Raw genomic sequence first — 21,934 nt, forward strand, 5'->3', positions numbered from 1 at the left:
TTTTTTTTTTTTTTTTTGTGTATGTTTTAATTTTTCATTGACCTCTGATCTATCACTACCACTCTCTCATCTAGTTGGGAACCAAAATATGCGGAAGAACAACATAAAGAATTGGACTGTTTCAGAAAACATTGATGCTGCTACCAGTGCTGGATTCGCGTTCATGTGCAATCGGTGGTTCTTTAGAATTTTTAAGTAATATATTAAAATAATATTTTTTATTGTTTTGAAATTTATTTTTAATATTAACAAATATAAAATTATAAAAAAAAATTCAAAAATATTTTTTAAATAAAAAAATAAACACAATCTTAATTATGCAAAACAAGTAGAACCATTCATCAACAAGATATTGTTTAGGAGTACACCCGAGTTATGTGAAAAGTCATTTATTTTTTTGTATAAAATTAATTTTTTTAATATTAAAAATAAAATTTTAAAAATAATAATAAAATATTATTTTAATATATTTTTAAAAACTCTAAAATTCAATGGAATGACACTCACACAGATCCCAAGCTCTCCCTCCACCCCTTTGGCTACTAAAGTTCTTCTAAGGTTATCTTAAAAAAGCTTGAGATTTTTAAAATTTTTGAGTTCAAATTTTAAAACTAGAAAAATTATTTGAATATATCAAATATGCATTTTAAAAATTATTTGAATAGAAATTTAGTTTTTATTAACCCACAGAATAAAAATAACGTTAGAATGTCATCACAAAAAAAGTTATTCGATATTACTAGGGAGTAGTAATTTATTGTTGTTGAGATGAATCGATGTTTCCAAGTATATTTTCTCAATTATTAAAATAATAATAATAATAATAATTTATTAACCAATATAATCATAATTTATTAAAAAAGTTATTCGATAGTTTTTAATGAAAATGGTAAAATCTAAAAGAACTTGTGAAGAGAATGGATTCTTATTAACCAATAACCAACCAACCAGCCAACCTGAAGCATCAAAGGGCGATGTGCTCTGAGTACAACATTCGAATAATTGCGTGCAAAGGTGAAAGAAATATTTTCCAAACCCTACAAATCAAATCACATCGCATGGTAGAAATTCGGACAATTTCATTATAAAAAAGAAGCAACGTCGTCAGATAGTTGACGACAGTATTCTCACTGTCTTATTATCCGTTTAGACCCCATTAATTTGGTACTGCAGATTTGTTTTACTTATCAAGGATAAGAGAAAAGAAAAGGTCAGGTCAGACACTCTCTCTACTAAAACAACCAGTTTCAGTGGAGGTGGAAATTGAATGGGGAGTGTTACAGAAGAAGAGGGAGTTTTACTGTACAGAGTATTGTCGTCGTCGTCTTCCTCGTCAGCTTCTTCGGATGAATGGAATCCAACGGACACTGTGATTTTCTTTGGGTTAAGTTTGGGGCTTGGGATTGCGTGCAGACATGTCTTGCGTGGTACCCGAGTCCCTTACACTGTTGCTCTACTCGTCATCGGCATTGCTCTTGGATCCTTAGGTTATTACATGTTTTGTTTCTTTTTAATCCATCATAATTTAGTTGGATCAAGAAAGAAGGAATTCTCTCGATTGTTGTTTCTTTTGCTGTGCAGAATATGGTACCAGTCATAAACTGGGAAGGATTGGGGACGGAATCAGGCTCTGTAAGTTTCATTTTATTAAAGCCTCGATTGACTGGGACTATTGTTTGCGATGATAATTTAGTTGATGTTCCCCAATTGTAATTGAATGATGCAGGGGCACATATTGATCCTGACCTTTTATTGGCTGTTTTCCTTCCTGCCCTTCTTTTTGAGAGTTCCTTTTCAATGGAAGTCCACCAAATTAAGGTTTCCCTTTTAAACATTACCAGTAAAACTCCTGCAAGCTTTTTGTAATTCATCAGGTTCGGTATGAGTCTAATGGTTCTAAGGGGAGGAAAACCGAAAGTTGGTTGCTTATGCTTAAGGTTCGATGCTTTGTAGTTCATATTTGATCAAACAACATGACTAAATTGCATATTTACTGAGATCCCATGTTAGATAAACGTGATTAATTGTTGGACTTGAAACCAAACATTATCTGGAAGTATTTGAAAATTTTGGTACATTTGTACATAGTTTCTTTTGGCTCTTTGTTGTACCTCCTTGTTATTTGGTTTGTTTCCCTTTGACACCTCATTATGTTCTTAATTCCCCCATAAGAATTCTGGTGATTTTATTGCTTATATTGCCTGGTAAGTGTAGCTTTGTGCATTTCATCCTCTGAAAATTTAGGTTTTCTTGTTCTTTGTATGAACCAACTGCTTTTTGAAATTTTTCTATAGAGGTGTATGGCACAAATGCTTCTACTTGCCGGTCCTGGAGTTCTGATTTCAACATGTTCTCTTGGGTGTGCTTTGAAGGTACCCTACAAGGCTACAAATTTTTTACATGCTATAGTCTGCTTGTTGTAAAATTACTCTGCAATTTTATGCTGCAGCTCATTTTCCCATATAATTGGAGTTGGACAACCTCCTTGTTGCTCGGTGGACTTCTGAGTGCTACTGATCCTGTGGCTGTTGTTGCTCTGTTGAAAGAGCTTGGTGCAAGCAAAAAATTGAGTACAATAATTGAAGGAGAATCCCTGATGAATGATGGGTATTTAATTTTTATTGAGCTTCTATGTTTTCGTGTCTGACTGTCTCTGTAGATAACTTGATAAATCTGAGTAGGTGAAACCGGCAAACTAACAATATATGCATGTCTTTCTCTGTGAAAAATCCAGTCCTACTACTTTTTATATCTCTGGTCTTCTTTTAATGCCTTTAATTTCTATGTCCAGGACAGCAATTGTGGTCTATCAGCTATTCTATCGGATGGTCCTTGGGGAGAGCTTTAACTGGGTTTCCATACTCAAATTTCTAACTCAAGTCTCACTTGGAGCGTAGGTGCCAGTTACCTTTAATTTGCACTGAGCGAAGGATTTCACTCTTGAAATGAAAATCTTTTAATGATTCAGTGTAGGCATTGGTATTGCTTTTGGAATTGCATCTGTTTTGTGGCTCGGGTTTATCTTTAATGACACGGTGATAGAGATTGCGCTGACACTAGCTGTGAGCTACATTGCCTACTTCACTGTATGCACCTTTCCAAACCAGGATGCCTTTTAAATTTATTTATTTCCCTGTCTGAATGGCAAGCAAAATGTTACTCTCCATATTAGCTAATATCTTAGTAAACATTTTTTGAAGTCTACCATTCTCATATGAGTGCATCACAAGGTCTCTTAGTTAAATTGCAATTGATAATCGGAAAGCTTGAGTTTTGCATTCCAGTAATGAATTCGATATCTACTTAGTCAATACACTTCCCCTCTGTTTCTCTCCCTGTGACTATATTTGGTCTCAACCCCGTTCAGATTTTTTGGCTGGTTTTACTGTTTCTTATGATCTTAGCTCTTTTATCTTTTGTCTAAAAAATAGGCTCCAGTATCTGTTAATCCTCAGTATGCTTCAAGGTGGATCTCCTTGTTGATTGATTAACTTGATTTTTACTGCCTCTCATTTATTATAAAAATAAGAAACTAGCTTTCAATGGCGAGATTCAATGTCCAGAAAGTTTCATAAGGATGGAGCCATTTTGGAGGTGCTTATTTTCTCTTGTTGCAGCATTTCTCCATGCAACAAATTATATTGGTGCCTTATTTGCAATTTGAAGTAAGAAATGCTTTGTATGAGAAATTTGATTCCTGTCTGGCGTGCTGTGGATTGTATCAAAGGATTTAATATCTCTCAATATTGAGTCGGAATTGGTGTATGATAGCCCTGAATGACTCAAAAGGATTCATATACTGGAACCCAACTAGTTTGGGCTTGGTTGTGTTGTGTAATCTTGATAATTTATAGGCATTTCCATGTTTTTAATCTTAATGGCCAGCTTATGCATTTATGTTATTCAGCATATACATCTTGTTCATTCATTATCAATATACAGTTGAAATTGTAAGGGCATACGATGAACTGACAAACTTATGACACTGATCACATTACTTCCTGTCTTTTGTGCACAAGAAACTTAACTTGCATTTTATGTGGTAGGCTCAAGAGGGTGCTGGTGTTTCTGGTGTTTTGGCAGTGATGACTTTAGGAATGTAAGTAGATAAACTATCAATAATTTCTTAGCAACTTGGAGAAATGGTATGTCTTGATATTACACTGGACAGGTTTTACGCAGCAGTAGCCAGGACTGCTTTCAAGGGTGATGGTCAACAGAGCTTGCATCATTTTTGGTATGCCTAGTTCTTATCTGTCACACTTAAGGACCCTATCCCTCTGTTTAATGACTGCAAAGATGAAAGCAATGCATGGATTCTTCTATAATGATTAAGTTCTTTAAGAAAGAAGAAATGAAGAGAAATCAATCGCTGATTTCTCCAATAGGACTCAAAACAGTCATGTAAATCCATAGAAATCATGCTTCATATGATGAGATAGAGGTTTTAGGATATTGTAAAAGTTTTGATTATTAGTGTGGGTTAAATATTTTTTGGGGACTATATTTTGTAGAAAACAATATCTTGTACCAATCTGTACTGTTTACTCTTAAACATCGATCCACTATTCTCTAACAGCTTGAATTATTTTAACACTAATGAAAAGAAAGTTGAGGTAAGAAATGAGAAAGATAATAGTGGAAAGGAATCTTCCAGAAGAATTTCAGATTGAAGTAGCTAAAATCTGATTGTATGATTGCAAGCGTAAGGGGGAATAAATACAGTGACAAGAATGATCTCTCTTAGCTTCTATGATTAATATTTTGAGATATCCTTTATTTGTAGAAGGAACAGTGACATTATTATGTTGCAATAGGTAATAATTTTATATACATAGGCTCCAAAAATTTTCAGAGAAGTTTGTTTGAGAATCTTGGGTGTTTGATGCAGACTGCAAAAGACCTGAGATGCTCCACTTCTAAAATTAACACAAGGTTTATTTATTACTTGCTGCTGCTAATGTAATTTTTTTTCCTAAGAGCCATGGCAGTTATAAATTTCTGACAGTCGCCACAGAAACTGAAGATAACAGATATCTTCTGAAATTAAACCTAAAAATAATAGTCATCCACTGTTGCCACAAGAGCATGTGTGGGATCCACAATCCCATTGAATGCATTTCTTGCTATCATGTGAATGCAATTTTTCAACAAGATTGTACACTTAATCCATTTCACCCAATTTTTCTTCCAGGGAAATGGTTGCTTATATTGCGAATACTCTAATTTTCATCTTAAGGTAAGAAATCGATTTAGCATATTTCTTAAGCCGTTGCTATTCTTCATGTATGCTTGGATGAATTTGACTTGTCGATTTATTTTTGAGATTTCAATGATTATGTCTGAGATAGACAAAACATAAAGAGAACCAGAAGGCATTGATTAAACTGTTTAACATCATGAAAAGACACATGAAGCTTGTGCTATGCAACCCACCTTGACCCATAGATCCACATTTGATTTCCAGACTGGGAGTAAGATCAGCAGTAAATTTTTGTTGTGTTTGTTATATTTAATGCCTAGATTAGGCAAGAAAGAAGACAAAGGAATGTCAATCAGCTCAAGCAAGGGAAGCAGTGTGCTCTACTCTTTCAGTGATTAAATTCTTGAATTACATTCAGATTTTGTCTTTGGTGTTTCAATTATCAGAACAAAAAATCTCCTTTTAAGTACATGGTATGTTTCTTCGTAACACTATTCCACCTTAGAATGGACCTTTAGCTTTAACAAAAAGAAATCATCGGTAATGGTTGGTTACTGAAAATGTGAATTTGTTAAAGAATACTTGCCTCTTTGGCTTAGGGAAATAAGGAAACATTATCATCCACTGGATTCAACTGCGCCATGAGATTGTCATAGTCATTGTATTCCTTTGAGTTCAATACTAAATCATTGTCATTGGGTATCACACCAATGGATGAGGCAAACCATTAAAATATTTTTTTCTGCTTATATTTTTTTTTCCAGCAAGTTATTTTCCAATCAAATAAACATATCTTATTGCTATTTTACACTATATTTGTAGGTAATTGTGATATTCATTAAAAGTTTGGTGCTCTTTTCCTTTGCAGCGGGGTTGTTATAGCAGAAGGTGTTCTGAGCAGTGGCAATATTTTTCATAACCATGGTATTTTTACTTTTAAACTACATATCCTTTCATGGGCATACAATACACCTATTTTCCATTTTTCAACTTTGCTTTCCAACAGCATTTGTGCATGACTGATTTACAAATCTGCCTATGATGATTTAATTGTAGCTAAGCTAGAGCTAGGTCAAAAGGGTTTGGCGATGTAGCAGTGGATGTGTTTGCTTTTTATGAATTGGTTATGTGTGGGAATATTATGCATTTATGTTAGAATATTATCTAATAATTATGAGATTGACTTGAGGCTTAATCCATGGGAAGTAATTCTATTTCCAATTTAGGTGTATAGATTGTGTATAAATAGCCATGTACACCCTCAAGTTACATATACATAAGTTAATCAAGATTAATATTTTGGGTTACTTGTTTCTTGAAGTTTTCTTACTGTTATTCTACTTCTCTAAACTCTAATACTAGTAAAGCGTTTAGATTTTTACAGGTCGATTTGAAGTTCATTAACGTTGATAAATGATAATGGAATATATTAATGATTCCCATACCATGTGGCCAATGGTGGAAGGCCACATCATGAACATGTGAAAAGCCATCCAAAAAGTCCTAAAGTTCTTCAAGACCATTTCTGATAAGCTAGCATAGCTTGAAATCCACTTAATTTCCACTATAAGGGTGCAGGGCCGTAGAAAACCAAGTTGGATTAGTATACCTTGTGGCCATGGAAGAAGGGATTGGAATTTTCAGCTTGTGCCTTTAACCAACCTAGTTCACTTTCCATGTGCACCATGGGCACTCCAGCTAGCAACCACCAAGTGGAATCCTGATAACATGGGACTGGGGATCCTTCACCATACTAGCCACCAAGTCATAGAAGGACCAGTGTCCTGCTTTAACATTCTGGTCAATTAAACATCATTTTAGGCATCTCAATCTCCATTATAAATAGTGTTTGACACACTGATTCTGCTATCAATTAGCATCTAGGTCACTACAGTACCTTTAAAAAGTCACTGAAAAATACTATTCTTCCTATCTCAAACCACCTATGTCCTCTAATCCTTGCAGCGAGTCCTTTTCAACTGCTACATCTATGGATGTCTCGCACTTGAGCTGGTGCAGTTTCACCTTTGATCTCTCTTCCAATTGGTTTTATTAATATACCTCTTAGCTGATCACTGACATGTAATCTGCTCATCCTACTAAGCATTCTCTCCGTGCACAGTAACTTTTGTACTATTATTGTCATGTCTTGGTTGTCTAAAGGAATCTTATTTCTTGCAGAGGATGTCTGGAAATTTGTTACTTAAGGTTTATTTCCTGATAGTGTAAGCATTTTGAATTGAACATAATCATCTTGTCTCATAACATCTACATCCTTTTGAGGGTCCTTGGTCAAATCTTAACCCAATCTCTTATGAGTAAAAGATGATCTACAATTTTTTTCAAAAGAAGTATTTTTTTCCCCACTAAAACAGAATGAAATTATAATAAGTAAAAAACATGTACTAAAGTAAAAAAATTCAGTTTCACTGCATATCAACTAAGAACACTTTCTAGAAGCACTATAAAGTATAAATAGATCATTGAGTACTCTACTCCACAATAGTATAAATTAATTATTAAAAGTGCCGCTTTTGTCTTCCATCCAAACTCTAGGCCTAGTCATATCTAATTTTATTATTATTATTATTATTATTATTATGTTATTACAATGGTAACAAGTCTATGATAATCATGAATTCTTGTTGATGATGCATTAATATTAGATTTCTTAAGAGTAAACTAGGGATATGAAGATTCTTACAAACTGACATGACACTTTGTCATAGAGGAAGTTCTTAAATCATAGTGATGCAACTTTTAGCCTTTAATATGATATTTCTATGTCTGTAAATGCATCCTGGTTTTGTTTCAGGGCATGCATGGGGCTACCTACTTCTTCTGTACTTTTTTGTGCAACTATCCCGGTTTGTAGTTGTTGGAGTGTTGTATCCATTTTTACGATATTTTGGTTATGGTTTGGATTGGAAGGAAGCAACCATTCTCATATGGTCAGGTCTTCGAGGGGCTGTTGCATTATCACTTTCATTGTCTGTCAAGGCAAGCAAGTTTTTTGGATTCAGCCATCTATTAATTTTGTTTTCTTTTCCATGATGTTGTGACATCACATGTCCATGCACTCTTTGATATAATTCATTTGGATCCTTATTTTATGGCTGAATATGTCGATAATGACCATGAGATTATAAATATGTGAGTAGTTTTCTGAACCAAAAGTTTCCTCATAGTTCCAATGACCAAAGACTACTTACATGACATTCATTCCAAGCTTATAAATGATTGATGTCTATTCAAAGCCATATGAAGAAAATTGTGTCTGTAAAGCTTCTATTATATCTTTGCAATTTTTTTTCCATATAATTTACTTCTAGTGATTTTATTTCTTATATGTATCAGCGCACTAGTGACAGCTCAATGTATCTCAGTTCTGAAACAGGAACCTTGGTGAGTTCTATAAAAATACATCCTATTTTATTTATTTGATCCTTGACTTTCTATTGGTCAAATTTATGCATCAGACAATATTAGTAGTCTAGAAATATAATAAAGTGTATTAGGAATCTATTGAGTTCTCTGTCATTTAGGTAGCAGACCATTTAGCATAGACAATTTTTGCAAGTTAATATATGTTTTATTCTCCACCTTTACAGTTTGTTTTCTTCACTGGTGGAATCGTACTTCTGACTCTTATCGTGAATGGGTCAACAACACAGTTTATTTTACATCTTCTAGACATGGATAGGATATCAGCTACCAAGGTGAGGTTTACATTAATGTCTAGTTATTTAGGATTCCATACTTTTAGATTTTTTTGGCGTATTTCCTTTTAAGCTAGTCATAGTCAGGAATTATTTCATTTCATATCAATGAGAGTTACATTTGTTCTGCTTGCACACAAATCTAGCTTCATAATTTGTTAATATTTTACCAGGGTTTGTGTCCGTAAACGAGTATCTATCATTATATTTGACATAAGCTGACTTTATGGTTGTCAAACGGAATTTGAATTTATAATGCTCCTTCTCACTGCTTTGCTTCTTCTTGGTTTCTCCACTTTTCTCACTTCCAATTGTTTATATTTCTATCCTAAATAACTATTTATATTTTGCTCTTATTGTATTTGTGTTGAAAATTATGCAAGTTAAGGATGCATCCACTATTGCTGAAAGACACCAAAGAGGCACTCTTATATTTTGATGAAAAATTTCTTTATCTGTAAATTAGTGAAAATATTACTTATTCTATTTTTTATTTTTGTAGCTATTTACTTATTTTTGTCATCTGTGACATTTTATCTTCAGAAGCGTATATTGAACTATACAAAGTATGAAATGCTGAACAAAGCACTAGAGGCTTTTGGTGATCTTGGAGATGATGAGGAACTTGGACCTGTCGACTGGCCTTCAGTTAAAACATATATTGCAAGCTTAAATAATTTGGAAGGGTCATTTGAACACCCCTATAGTGCATCTGAAGCTGGCAATAATTTAGACCCAAATAATTTGAAAGATATCCGCTTACGCCTTCTAAATGGTATGTATGCTGTTTATTGTTACTCTGTTTATTATTTTAATTGCTTATGCTTTTTCTGTAGTTGGTCTGGGTCTTTGGCAAGAGAAATAAAACCTTAAAATGCCCTGCACTTTTACTTTATCTCCAGAAGAGAGGGGGATTTTGTGTGCTTGGATGTATATTATTTTATTCACAGACTAAGGAATTGAGTTAAAAATCTGCTAGTTTGTAGAAAAAATGCCTGAAAGTTTGTGTAGGATTTAATTTGTGCAGAACTGAGAACTATCGGTTAGCAAGGGAACTAGTTTGGAGTTGTAGAAATAACAAAGTCTTTCTTAGATAGTGAGAACTGTCACTTCACTTTTGAAGGGGAAAGCAACAAAATGAAAGAAAGAAAGAAAGGAAAGGATAATCAGGGAGTGGTACAAATGAGAAGGTGTTAAGCATCCATTTTTTAGATTAACACCTAAATGGAGATGGGCACTTTCTCTAGGCCAATCTATCATGATTACCTAAACACAATTTTGAATGACTATACACAATTAGAAGTAAAGTATTAAACCAGACAAAAAAGAGGAGAAAGAACATTCAGCTTTTTGGAAAAAAATTGGTTTCACAAGAATGATGTTTTAAGCTACCTAAATATCCTCTTTGAATGCAGTACCAAAGGCCATGCGGTTTGCCTAAGGATTTCATTTTAGATTCTATGAAGAAACTCAGTTGTAATTTTACTCTCTTTTATACAGTTCTAGGAAAAACTTCGAAAGTGGATGTTTCCTCTGGGAAAAAAAAAACTATAGATTTTCCACTGTCATATTGTAACAAAAATTCATGCAAGACCTAAAATCAGAAGGGAGAAAGGAAAAACTTGCATCACATCAATCACTAATTGCATGGATAATTGAAGGGACAAAGAAGTACTTTTTAAGGTGCAAAAGCATCCTCCTAGATCCAAATACCATATCCATGTACGGAAATAGCAACAACCATATCCAATAAAAAAATGTTATGAGCTTATAAATCCAATCAAAAGCATGTTATGCTATCTAGTGGATGGACAAAGAAGAAGTTGTTTTCATCAATGCACCGAAGTTCTATTGTGGAACTTCTTTTTTCATTTAGCAGACAATCATTGTCAATTTCTTTCTTAAACCAATCCTTGCTAAAAATATGCAAGTAACTTGATGATTATAGAATAATTTTTCATACCAGGAGTCCAAGCTGCTTATTGGGGCATGCTTGATGAGGGAAGGATAATGCAAACAACTGCAAATATTTTGATGCAATCAGTAGATGAAGCAATCGACCTGGCTTCCCATGAGTGTCTATGTGATTGGAAGGGCTTGCGATCCAATGTTCATTTTCCAAGTTATTACAAGTTCCTTCAAGCAAGCATTTTCCCTCAGAGGATGGTTACTTATTTCACTGTGGAGAGGCTTGAATCTGCATGCTACATTTGTGCTGCATTTCTACGTGCCCATAGAATTGCACGGCGGCAACTACACGACTTTATTGGTAAATTGGGTACATTTCTAATAGACAAGATTTTACTTGATTTAATACTTTAAAAAAAAAAAATTAATTTTCTATTTAAAGTTTTCCTTGAATGCAGTCTGTGGAGCGTGTTATATTTTCTATTAATATAGTTGTCTGCAGGATTAGAAACTATTAACCAATGTGCAGTTGCAATGCATTGTAAATGTGTTAAGTGCCTGGTTCTTGTGTGCCGCCCTTTCCAGAAGAAAATTGAACCTTACATGGCCATTATATTTGCTATAATTTCTTTTTCTTTCTTTTTTTTTGGGTTGATTTTTCATGCATCACAGTTTACATCATTTTGCAATGGCTACTGCACACAATCTAACTTTTCCAGCAATTTTCTTTAATGAGATGTCTTATTTCAATTTCGAGGAATCTTATATCTAAGTTGCATTTAAAGATACTGCAACCATGCGTAGTAGCCTTGACCAAGGCTAAATATGATCTAGAAACTTAATGTATCATGGTGATTCCATACTTTTTGCATGAACAGATTGATGACAACATGGAAGATAGATTTCTACTGTTAGTTTGTGTATATTTCAGTTGGGTTGGTCCAGTTATGACAACAGAGTTTGAGCTGGTCCCTGTAGTGGAAGAATTGTTTAAATTTGACATGACTGATCAATTACTCAGTGCATGAACAGACTGATTACAACTTGGAAAGTAGTGGAAGAATTTGTTTATCATCATCTGATGTCTGTGGCTAATTTTTTTTTTTATTTGATTTAGAACAAATCTGATTAGGAAGAGAGATATAGAGTGCTTAATTATAGCTGATAGTTATCAGTTACAAGGTCTGAAGGTAGAATGGCATGGAGAGGGAGATAACAATTGCAGATATATTACTGAACAAACACAGTTTTCTTATCACAGTCTAGTGTGAGAATAGCTTGGCAGTGAATCTTTTTGGGGGAAATGAAGGAATTCTGATGGGGAATGAAGGACAACAGTGGGAATTAGTATTTGTTTATTCACTATTATTTAGGAATATTAGTATTTAATATTTAATATTCAAATTAGGATTCTAGTTTTCTTATGGAATTAAGACTTATTAGGTTCTCTTATTTTGTTTGGTTTGGTGCGTATAAATAAATAAATAAAATACTAATTCTCAATGTTGTCTTTAATTCCCCATCAATCACTCATTTAAATTCACAGAACTACCTCCAGTAGACAGAATCTTAGTCCGTAGCTGGACATACATGGAATACAGTTAAAAGCCAGTCAGTATACAAGTTTGTAAAGGTATGTTGCAGTGATACAAGTCTATTTTCTATGTTAATGGTGAAATTGTTCTAATCCCTGTACAGTTTTTTCCAAACATATCTTGCTAAGACAGTCTTAGTGCTGCCATGGTGGAGGTAATACTTGTGAGGTTATGAAAGTTTTCACATGCTGTCACAAGATTGTTTAAAGTGCCTTACAATGTTGATTTGTGGTCTGCCTGGAATTTGCAACTTAAATATTTGCGTAAGAGTTTACATGTCTGAAGATGTATTAGATGCATTTTCATGGAGTTGAAGTTAGTCTTATGGCTCATTCATTGGCAGATTCTGTTTAAGTCAAAATTGAATTCTGCCTGGATCCTTTGCTGATTGTTTTATGAAATACTTGCCAACCTTAAAGCATGTCCCAGTTTTTCTTTAAAAAAAAAAGAAGCTAGAATTAATTGGAAACTGGGATTTTCATTGGTAAATGGTGTGTTTCAAAGAAGAATTTAGAATATATTTAAGTTAATCTTGTAGCTCTTTCTTAGGTAAATGTACTTGGAAAATTTTTACATTTTACTCCTACTTTGCTTTCTAGTTTTCCTGCAGTCAATCATGTGCCCAAAATTCATAGACTTCCATTCCACAAGTAAAAACTGAAGTTGTAGTTCATGTTGAGATTGTTGCTTATTCTAATGGTAGATTTTAGAGGTTTCTTCTCATGTCATGCAGTTGTCTCTTTTCCAATGCAACCTGGATTGGAGAGGTTTATTTTTGTGGATTCTGACTATTGGTTTATCTGCAGTCTAACTCTTTGAAATCAAGTTCCTTTGGGTAAAGGAAACAACTAGTAATAGTCAAAGGAAATTTAGGATATTTACTATAGGAAGATAAATAAAAATAGATTAGAATTAAAAATTTAATTTTGGCTCCTTAACGTAGGTTTTATTTTATCGTTCTACTACTGCTGGTTTCTCTGCAGTCAACTCTTTGAAATCAAGTTCCTTTGAGCTAAAGAAAATAATTAGGAACAATCGAAGGAATTTTAGGATATTTACCCTAGGGAGAATAATAAAAATAGAAACTAGAATCGAAGTTTAACTTCTGCTCCTTGACTTTGGTTTCTATTTTATTGTTCTATTCCTAGTTAGGTGTAGAAACCTACTTGTTCTGAATGAATAGTCGTTCCTAATCCAGGTGGTTTTGGTTTGGAGTCTCTTGAAGAACACCATGTTACCCATACCAATCAGGTTGCTATTGATCATTAACTTTTGAACATTGAGTCTCATAATTGCTGCCAAAACCTCTATGGTCCATTCTCCTCTCTTCTCACATTAACTCTCTCTCTCCTCCTGTAATTTTTTTTTCCATCTTGGTACTGCACTCAGCCATTTCCAGGATGAATTGGAAAGTCAACTTTATAGGAGCTCTGAGATGCTCTGCAATACCTGGATCATGATAAAAGATAATCTTGGTTTTGGAATGATAAATAGTAGGTGGTCATACTCAAACATAAGTCCTGCATGATTTTGGGTTGGGTAGAAGAATGTTGTTTTGTACTTCTGTTGTTATAATGTAATTGGGAAGATATTTTCTTTTGGAATAAACATCTTCGTGCTAGGGGTGAGCAAAAAACCCAAAAACCGATTAAACCAAGAAAACCGGAAAAAAAACTGAAAAAATCGAATCATGAAAAAAAACTGATGAAACCGACTAAAATTTTGAAAAAACCGACCGGTTTGGTTTCGGTTTTATGAGCCTGAAACCGAAAAACCGAACCGAAAAAACCGAGCCAAAACCGAGCCAAACCGGTTTGAATCGGTTTTTGTCCTAAAAACCGAACCGAAACCGGTCGGTTTGAACCGGTTTCGGTTTTTTAAAATAAAAAAAATTACGGTTTGGTTACTTTTTTTTTATAAAAACCGAACCAAACTGAAAATGATCACCCCTACTTTGTACCCCTCTAAAAATATTTTGAATGTTAATAACCTAAGTTAAATGTACGCCCAGTGGCTTCTTGTGGAGTGATACATTTATTTTGTTTTGAAATGGCATATTTGTTTTCTATGTGTCTATAGTGTAAAATTTTGTGAGAAGATTGACTTTTCCCATTTATTTATATTTTAAGGTGGCAGTGATATTGCTTCTATAGTCATTAATGAAAGTGAGGCAGAAGGAGAAGAAGCAAGAAAATTCTTGGAAGATGTCCGTGTTACATTTCCTCAGGTTTGTGAGTTTAACTGTCCCTATCTATTTGTTTAGTCATAATGAATTCTGCTTGAATTAGGTAGGCTGAGGCATGTGGGTCATGGCATTTGTTTCATTCATATGGTTTGAATTGGTTGGTGGTGGTGGCAATTCAAGATGAGTTTATTGTTGATACAGGTTCTGTTTGGTATGACTTTTGCAAATTGATTTAAGTTGTTTTTTAACTTTTGACTTATGAAAATGTTGTTACAAAATCAAGTCCAAATTTTGTTTTAGTCAAAAGTTAAATTTTTAACATCTAACTTACATTATCTCCCTTCGTAACAAAGCTTGCTTTGAGTTAATTTTTCATATGTTACTTATAATAAATAACTTTTGAATTGTAAACCAAAATTCATCTTCCATAAGCCATGCCAAACAGAACCATGGCTTCTAACTCAAGGATACCAGAACACAAGTAATTATTCAATGTTTTTTCAGGTTTTAAGTGTTGTGAAAACAAGACAAGTAACATATTCAGTGCATAACTTGCTGTGTTAATTTTTCCAAACATACTTCTAACTTTATCATTTTTGTCTTAAGTTATTTTAAAAAAAAAACCTTTTGAGTTTTTGAATTATGAACTAAAAGTCAAAAGTCATCTTGCATAAGCCATGCCAAACAGAACCATGGCATCTACACGGTAATTAGAACACAAATAATTATTCAATGCTTTTTCAGGTTTTACGTGTTGTGAAAACAAGACAAGTAACATATTCAGTGCTGAACCATTTAATTGATTATGTCCAAAATCTTGAGAAGGTTGGGTTATTGGAAGAAAAGGAAATGCTTCATCTTCACGATGCTGTCCAGGTAATTTTGGTTTTGTCCTTTTCAAATTCTACATGCAATTGTGGGCTTTTGTAATCTGAAGTTAAGATATTTATATCTTCTAATGCAGACTGACTTGAAAAGACTTCTAAGAAATCCTCCTTTGGTAAAGGTTCCCAAAATAACTGACTTGATTAGTGTCCATCCGCTCTTGGGAGCCCTTCCTTCTATGGTGCGTAAAGCCCTTGAAGGTTCTGCAAAAGAAATAATGAAACCATGCGGAGTGCCCCTTTACAAAGAAGGCTCCAAACCAAATGGTGTCTGGCTTATTTCCAATGGTGTTGTCAAGGTAAATAAAAGTTTATATGGCAAGTTTGGTATTTGAGGAATAAGTCAAAATACCTCTCTTGGTTTCCTTGTTAACAAGTTTATCACAATTCACAAGTTAAAATTATTGTTTGGCAGTGGACAAGCAAGAATATTAGGAGCAGGCACTCACTGCATCCAACTTTTACACATGGGAGCACACTGGGCCTGTATGAACTGCTAGTTGGGAAACGTTGCATGTGTGACATAATAACAGATTCTGTGATACTCTGCTTTTTTATTGAAAGCGAGAAAATACTTTCAGTGCTAGGGTCTGACCCTGCAGTTGAAGATTTCCTATGGCAGGTATGATGATACATTTTGGTTTAGATTAACTCATTTTTCCTCTATCCATGAAATTACTCGCATTGATTAAGATGAATAAGTCAAGAGTTGGATGTTTCCCAAAAACATATTGTCTAGTTGCCTTGTAATGCCCCTAATTTGGAAGAGGGTAAAATTTCTTCAGTTATGTTAAGTAAGGTTATTGTTACTTGAAGCTATATTCCTCTTTCCTTTTCTCATGTGGTGTTTCAGGAAAGTGCAATTGTTCTTGCCAAACTCTTGCTTCCTCAAGTATTTGAAAAAATGTCGTTGCAAGAATTGAGAGTCCTTGTTGCGCAAAGGTCAGTGATCACCACATACATTAGGGGAGAAACTATAGAAGTGCCGCATCATTCTCTTGGCTTTCTATTAGAAGGATTCATAAAAGCCCATGGTTTCCAAGAATTAACTGCATCACCTGCAGTCCTTTTGCCTCTGCAAGGAAATCAAAGCTCTCAAAACATAGAGATATCAGGTAATTTATGCTGAATTTGTTTAAAAAATAATGGATGATTTGTCTGTTTTAGTTTTGGAAAAATTGCAAATCAGTCCGTGAGCTTTTGGTGCTTCTGTTCCACTTGAAACTCTCAGTTACTTTGGTCCCTTGGACAGCCACAGGGTCGCAGGCAGACAGAGACTTACACCCTGTTGAACCATCAAAGAAATTCCCCCTTTTCTTTTCTTTTGGTTTTTTTGGTACCCAAGAGACCTAGAGGTCTTGTAAACACCCAAACCGACCCCAATCCAAGAACCTATCATGGCTCAAACACAGGACTTGCTCAATGAGCACTCTCAAGCCACCTTTTGCCAGAATGGTAATGTTTGCACTAAGGATAACATCAAAAATAGTCCTTGAACTGTCTGGAAATTCCTACTTGAGTTCGATTTTTTCCCCAATATAGTATTTGAACTTCTAATTTTTGTTTAAAATAGGTCCTAAACGAATGTTTCTTAAATACATTAATGCAGTGATTGTGATCATTAAATGCTTTTTTGGATGTTAATGTCTATATCATCTGCATCTGCGCAAATGCATAATCCATCAATGAAAGTAAAAACTTTTACTGAAATATTTGACTCAAACAAAATACCTTAAATATATAAGAGACTTTTGTCAAAATACTTCACTCAGAACAAAATATAAATTATAAATAACAAACATCCCTTAGCTAGATTAATATCTAACTATTCTTGGCACTTTATGTGAAGGTTATAGCATTATGCCACTCAAAAACAAAATAACTATATCACTCCTAATCTTTTTAATGACCTCTCCTCACTAGTTTTTATATTTTTAAAAACTTGCTAAATTAATTAATTTCTCAAGCCATATAGTAGTGCCTGTGGAGTTTTTTTGTTAGAGGGTTGGAGATTAAGAGGAGAGCGACAAAGAGGCCTGGAACTTAGCTTGATATTTTGGTGGCATAATATGTTTACTTTTTTCAAACATGAGCAATTTTGCAACTGTTAGGGTTGATTAGTTGGTATAGCTTTGCTATATGGTTGTCACTGGTATGGTGGTATAGGTATTGGGTGCTGTTTTGGTTAATTCAGTGTATGTATCTTGGTTTGGAAGTTTGATTTGCAGTGGTTTGAAATGATTTTGGAGGATAGGTGGCCTTCATTTGTTTTGGACTAATAAATCAATAGTAACAATGTCATTGATGTGACACCTATTGATGCTACATCAGTGTCTAGATAAGCATTTCCAGTGATTTGCTATTTTCAACTGTACATCCATTTTGGACTCGATTAAAAAAATTACACACGATGGGCTGTAATAGATATCAGTGCCCTAATGAATGAGTCAAGTATTCGATGAATTTGTATTTAGATTTATAAATTGTTTACTTTTAATCATAACTTAACCATCATGTAAACAGGTTATTGATGTGTTAAGCTACTCTAATTCAACCATGCTCTTTTTGGTTGATGGGTTATGACAATTAGAAGGTACTTGAACAAGGTCACTGATTCTGATGGATTACAGGTTCCCAGGCAGCCAGTTTCTCTCATCAAGGATCCCAATATCAAGTTGAGGCGAGAGCAAGAGTAATCTTTTTTGACATTGCAGCATTTGAAGTTGATGATGCTTTGAGGAGAAGGTCATCCTCATTAGCATCAGTTGATCGCCCCAATAGACCTTTAACTAGAGAGCATGGTGGTCTTATGAGTTGGCCTGAAATTTTCTACAGACCAAGGGAACGTAAGCCAAACTGTGAAGGGACATATCGACCAGCAAATAGCTTGTCTGCAAGAGCAATGCAGCTGAGTATCTTTGGCAGCATGGTATGTTCAATTGACATCTATTTGCAAAGATATGTTCTGAAGCACCTTTCGGGATCATTGCTGGTCAAAAAATGGATGTCTGGAATTTTTATACTGATGCATGCAGGCTCGCTGGATTTATTGTTTAATAAATTAATCATTCAGGCAACCATTTGATGTTGTTCATCGTGCCTCCATGCTATGAAATTATATAAGAGGGAGCTGGAAATTATGTCTTGTGGCAATTAGAAATCATGACACGTACTTCTTGATAATGGAACTTTACCATTGTATGTCCTGATTCTTTTGAATTTACTGGCTTCTTGTTTCATTTCATAAGGTTGATATGCGGAGGCGTGCCCACAGCTTTTCCAGTAGCCAAGTAAAGCGATCGCACAGCATGTCAGTTTTAAGAATGGCATCGTTTCGTAACCGCCAACAAGTTCCTGTCCCATCAGAAGGAGCTACTTCTGCAAGGATGACTCTTGAAGTGAGAAATTTGATTGGAAAAACTCCTGCTCCCCAACTGCATAGTGCAGGCACAAATGAGACTCACACCATGGATAATTACAGTGATGAATCTGATGCTGAAGATGAAATCGTGGTAAGAATTGATTCACCTAGTAGGCTGTCATTCCATCAGGAATCATAGTTTGTGTTGTCAGTGATCTCTAGTGTAATTATTGAATTTCTGTGGCTTTGGGTTTTTTATGTTAAGTGAGTTTGTATATAAAGAAACAAAATAAACAAGTTGTGAAGTTTCTCTAATTCAGATCAATGAGCAACAGTTGCGCCTATAAATAGTGACCTTGCGATCCTGGAGTGACTAAAAGCACTGATAGATGAAAATGAAAAATGTTCACAATTTCTGGCAACATTATACATAAGGAAATAATATAGCCCTTAAGACTTCCAGGTTAATGGGAGTAGCCTGATCGTTGTTGATCATGGGTTAACTCCTCATCTTTGCTTTCATTATTTATGTTAGATTTGTGTTTCCATGCTTCTTTGGTTTAATTGGGGTAGAGGAATAAAAGATATTTTGAAATTACAAGCTTGTTGATTCAAATGACAAATACTTGCTCTACTACAGTAAAATTTACTACAATAGAATAACAAATATACTAAAACAGGGTGCACTGTTGATTGTAGCAATGATTTTTTATTTTTTTATTTTGGTTTCTTAACTTTTGTTTTCATCAATTGAGTCTTTTAATTGAAAGGTTAGTAGCCAATTATTTTGTATTTGTTCGCAAGGGACAAAATTAAAAGGAGGATCAAAATAGAAAAGCTGCTGAAAATAGGTGGTGTGTTTAAAGTTGGAGCAAAAGGTACAATTTAATCCTTTAATTTTCAAAATTTGAACTATTTGGTCCTCTATGTTTTTCTAAATTTAATTTTGGTATAAAATTTTGTTATTATTATTTTCAAGTCCCTTGTTTGTGAAGGAGAGATAAAGTTTCACTGGATTCTGGTATATAGAGAAAAAAATTGTTATTTTTGCATATTCCGACCATTAAATTGGTTTATCTTAGTATTCACGGGTTTTATTTAAAAAGAGTAGGTTGATGATGTTTGTTTAAAATCTCAATATTATCTTAAAAGAAGTTGAGGAGGAAAAATCTAACTTGATTTGATTTTATGTTTTTGGATTGTTTTCAAGGTTTTTTTAGGTTGATAAATTAGTTTGTATGTGTTTTGAGGATATTTATTATGTATTATTTGGTTAAAATAGATTACAAAATAAGTTTTTAGAGGAAAAATAGGTTTCCCTCAATTTTCCAGCTATATATATATATATATATAAAGGCAATAGACCTACATAGCCCCAACTATTTTTTAGAGTTTTTTTTTAATTTTTATATTCTTTTTTTTCTGCATAATCAATTTAAAAAAAAAAAGAATTTAGACCGGTATGGACCTTAACGTAGATCAAAGTTTTGATAGGTTAAGACACAATATCCAGGTCTTTTTTAATGCATTTTTCCCCTTGATTTTTTTCTTAAAAAAAATATAATTTAACCCTTTGTTGTCATTGATTTTTTTATTTAACTTAAAACAAAAAAAATACAATTTCATTTTTTTTTATCATTTAGCTTAAAACAATTATGTCTAATTGAGATCATGTCCATAATCTGGATTGTAAATTTTATCGGTTAATTCAAGTTGAGCGGAATTGATATATATTTATTTATTTTAATTTTTCATAACTCTTTAATTTACTTTTAGATTTAACCCAATATGTGAATTAAAATCCAGTCAACGTATAGCCAAAATAAAAATAAGGGAAGAGAAAAAATAAAAATGGGTTATCCAGCTGAGTTAACTTATTATGATCATGTCTGTTATTCGGGTTATAAATTTTTCATGTTAACTAATATCAATATAATATTTTAATTTTTCATTTCAATCTCTTAATTTTTTTTATTTAATCCCTTAGCATTTCTTTGTTTTACTTTTTAGTTAGGGTTAATGTTAAAACGATAGCCACGTAATATTTTATTTTTTTAATTAAATCATCATTACAAACCGGCCTATTCGCTCTTGGCCAATTACGTCGAAGAAGTCACACTAACTTTCCTCTTCATTTGTTAACACTTGTGGTGCTCGATTAATTTCGAATGATACATTGTTAGAGTTTTAATTTTCATTTTAAATATTTCATTTCATACAAGTAAATAACAACATTTATATTTTTTATATATAATTATTAGCTTTTTAGTTGACTCTCATAGTCTAGTGGTATTGTATAAAAAGAACATTATATAGTGAATACTAAATAACTGTGCGGGTCATATAATATTTTTTTAATGTAAAAAACAGAACACCCATGCATTATTAATTATTATTATTTTTTAGTAAACTTTCGACTACCAGTTTAGCCATGGAAATTGTCGAGGATCTAGTAAGTTGATTCTTCACATGTTTTTTTAACGTCAGAATGGGGATTTGCTTCCAACATGTTTTTAATGCAAATCACAAAATTGATACACATATTTTATTAAATTAATTAAAAATAATATGCACTAATAAATAAATAAATTATTAACGAAAACTAAAGACTAAATTACAAAATTATATATATATATATATATATATATATAATTTTATAATATGAATTATAAAACTGGTTAGATATAATAATTTTATTTTTTAAAATTAATTAAGGGAATTTACTGAATAAGAATAAAGTGAAAACATCATGTAGGGTTGAAAACAAATTGCTAATATTATAAAAAAAAATGTTATAATCTTATTTAAAAACCAAGCAAAAATTAAATGTTATTTTGTTAAAAAAAATATCACAAATTTTTTAATTAAATTATTTTAAATAATTTGAATTAAAATTAAATATATGTCATGTTGAGGATCCCGCACATTCATTTAATTAGGCTTAGTTTAATTAAAAATAAATAAAGCTTTTTTAAAAATAAATAAATAAAGCTTATAAAAAAAACCCAAGCACCAACCCCAACATAAAAAAAAAAAAAAAAAAGCCCACACACGAGGGCTTGCAAGGTCAAGCATGTGC

General features: G+C 33.2%; 1 protein-coding gene across 3 annotated transcripts; it reads left to right on the plus strand.

Moving 5' to 3' along the window:
• Positions 1-957: 957 nt before the first annotated feature.
• Positions 958-19,203, plus strand: LOC133697597 (sodium/hydrogen exchanger 8-like). 3 transcript variants are annotated; one of them, XM_062120254.1, is made up of 23 exons: positions 958-1,487; positions 1,582-1,632; positions 1,727-1,818; positions 2,295-2,372; positions 2,450-2,607; positions 2,792-2,893; positions 2,969-3,086; positions 4,047-4,099; positions 4,172-4,237; positions 5,195-5,239; positions 6,072-6,127; positions 8,019-8,203; positions 8,561-8,608; positions 8,815-8,922; positions 9,466-9,697; positions 10,889-11,200; positions 14,555-14,652; positions 15,355-15,486; positions 15,575-15,793; positions 15,910-16,116; positions 16,348-16,609; positions 18,125-18,423; positions 18,743-19,203. In XM_062120254.1, exons 1-23 carry the CDS (start codon positions 1,268-1,270, stop codon positions 19,052-19,054), a joined length of 3,453 nt encoding a protein of 1,150 aa, XP_061976238.1. In that variant the 5' UTR covers positions 958-1,267; the 3' UTR covers positions 19,055-19,203. The 3 variants fall into 3 exon arrangements, with proteins under 3 accessions (XP_061976238.1, XP_061976239.1, XP_061976240.1); XM_062120255.1 differs by having other exon boundaries at positions 10,889-11,191; XM_062120256.1 differs by lacking the exons at positions 958-1,487; positions 1,582-1,632; positions 1,727-1,818; positions 2,295-2,372 and having other exon boundaries at positions 2,464-2,607; positions 2,797-2,893.
• The last annotated feature ends 2,731 nt before the right edge of the window (positions 19,204-21,934 follow it).

Source organism: Populus nigra, chromosome 6, assembly GCF_951802175.1.
Source record: "Populus nigra chromosome 6, ddPopNigr1.1, whole genome shotgun sequence".
Lineage (NCBI taxonomy): Eukaryota > Viridiplantae > Streptophyta > Magnoliopsida > Malpighiales > Salicaceae > Populus > Populus nigra.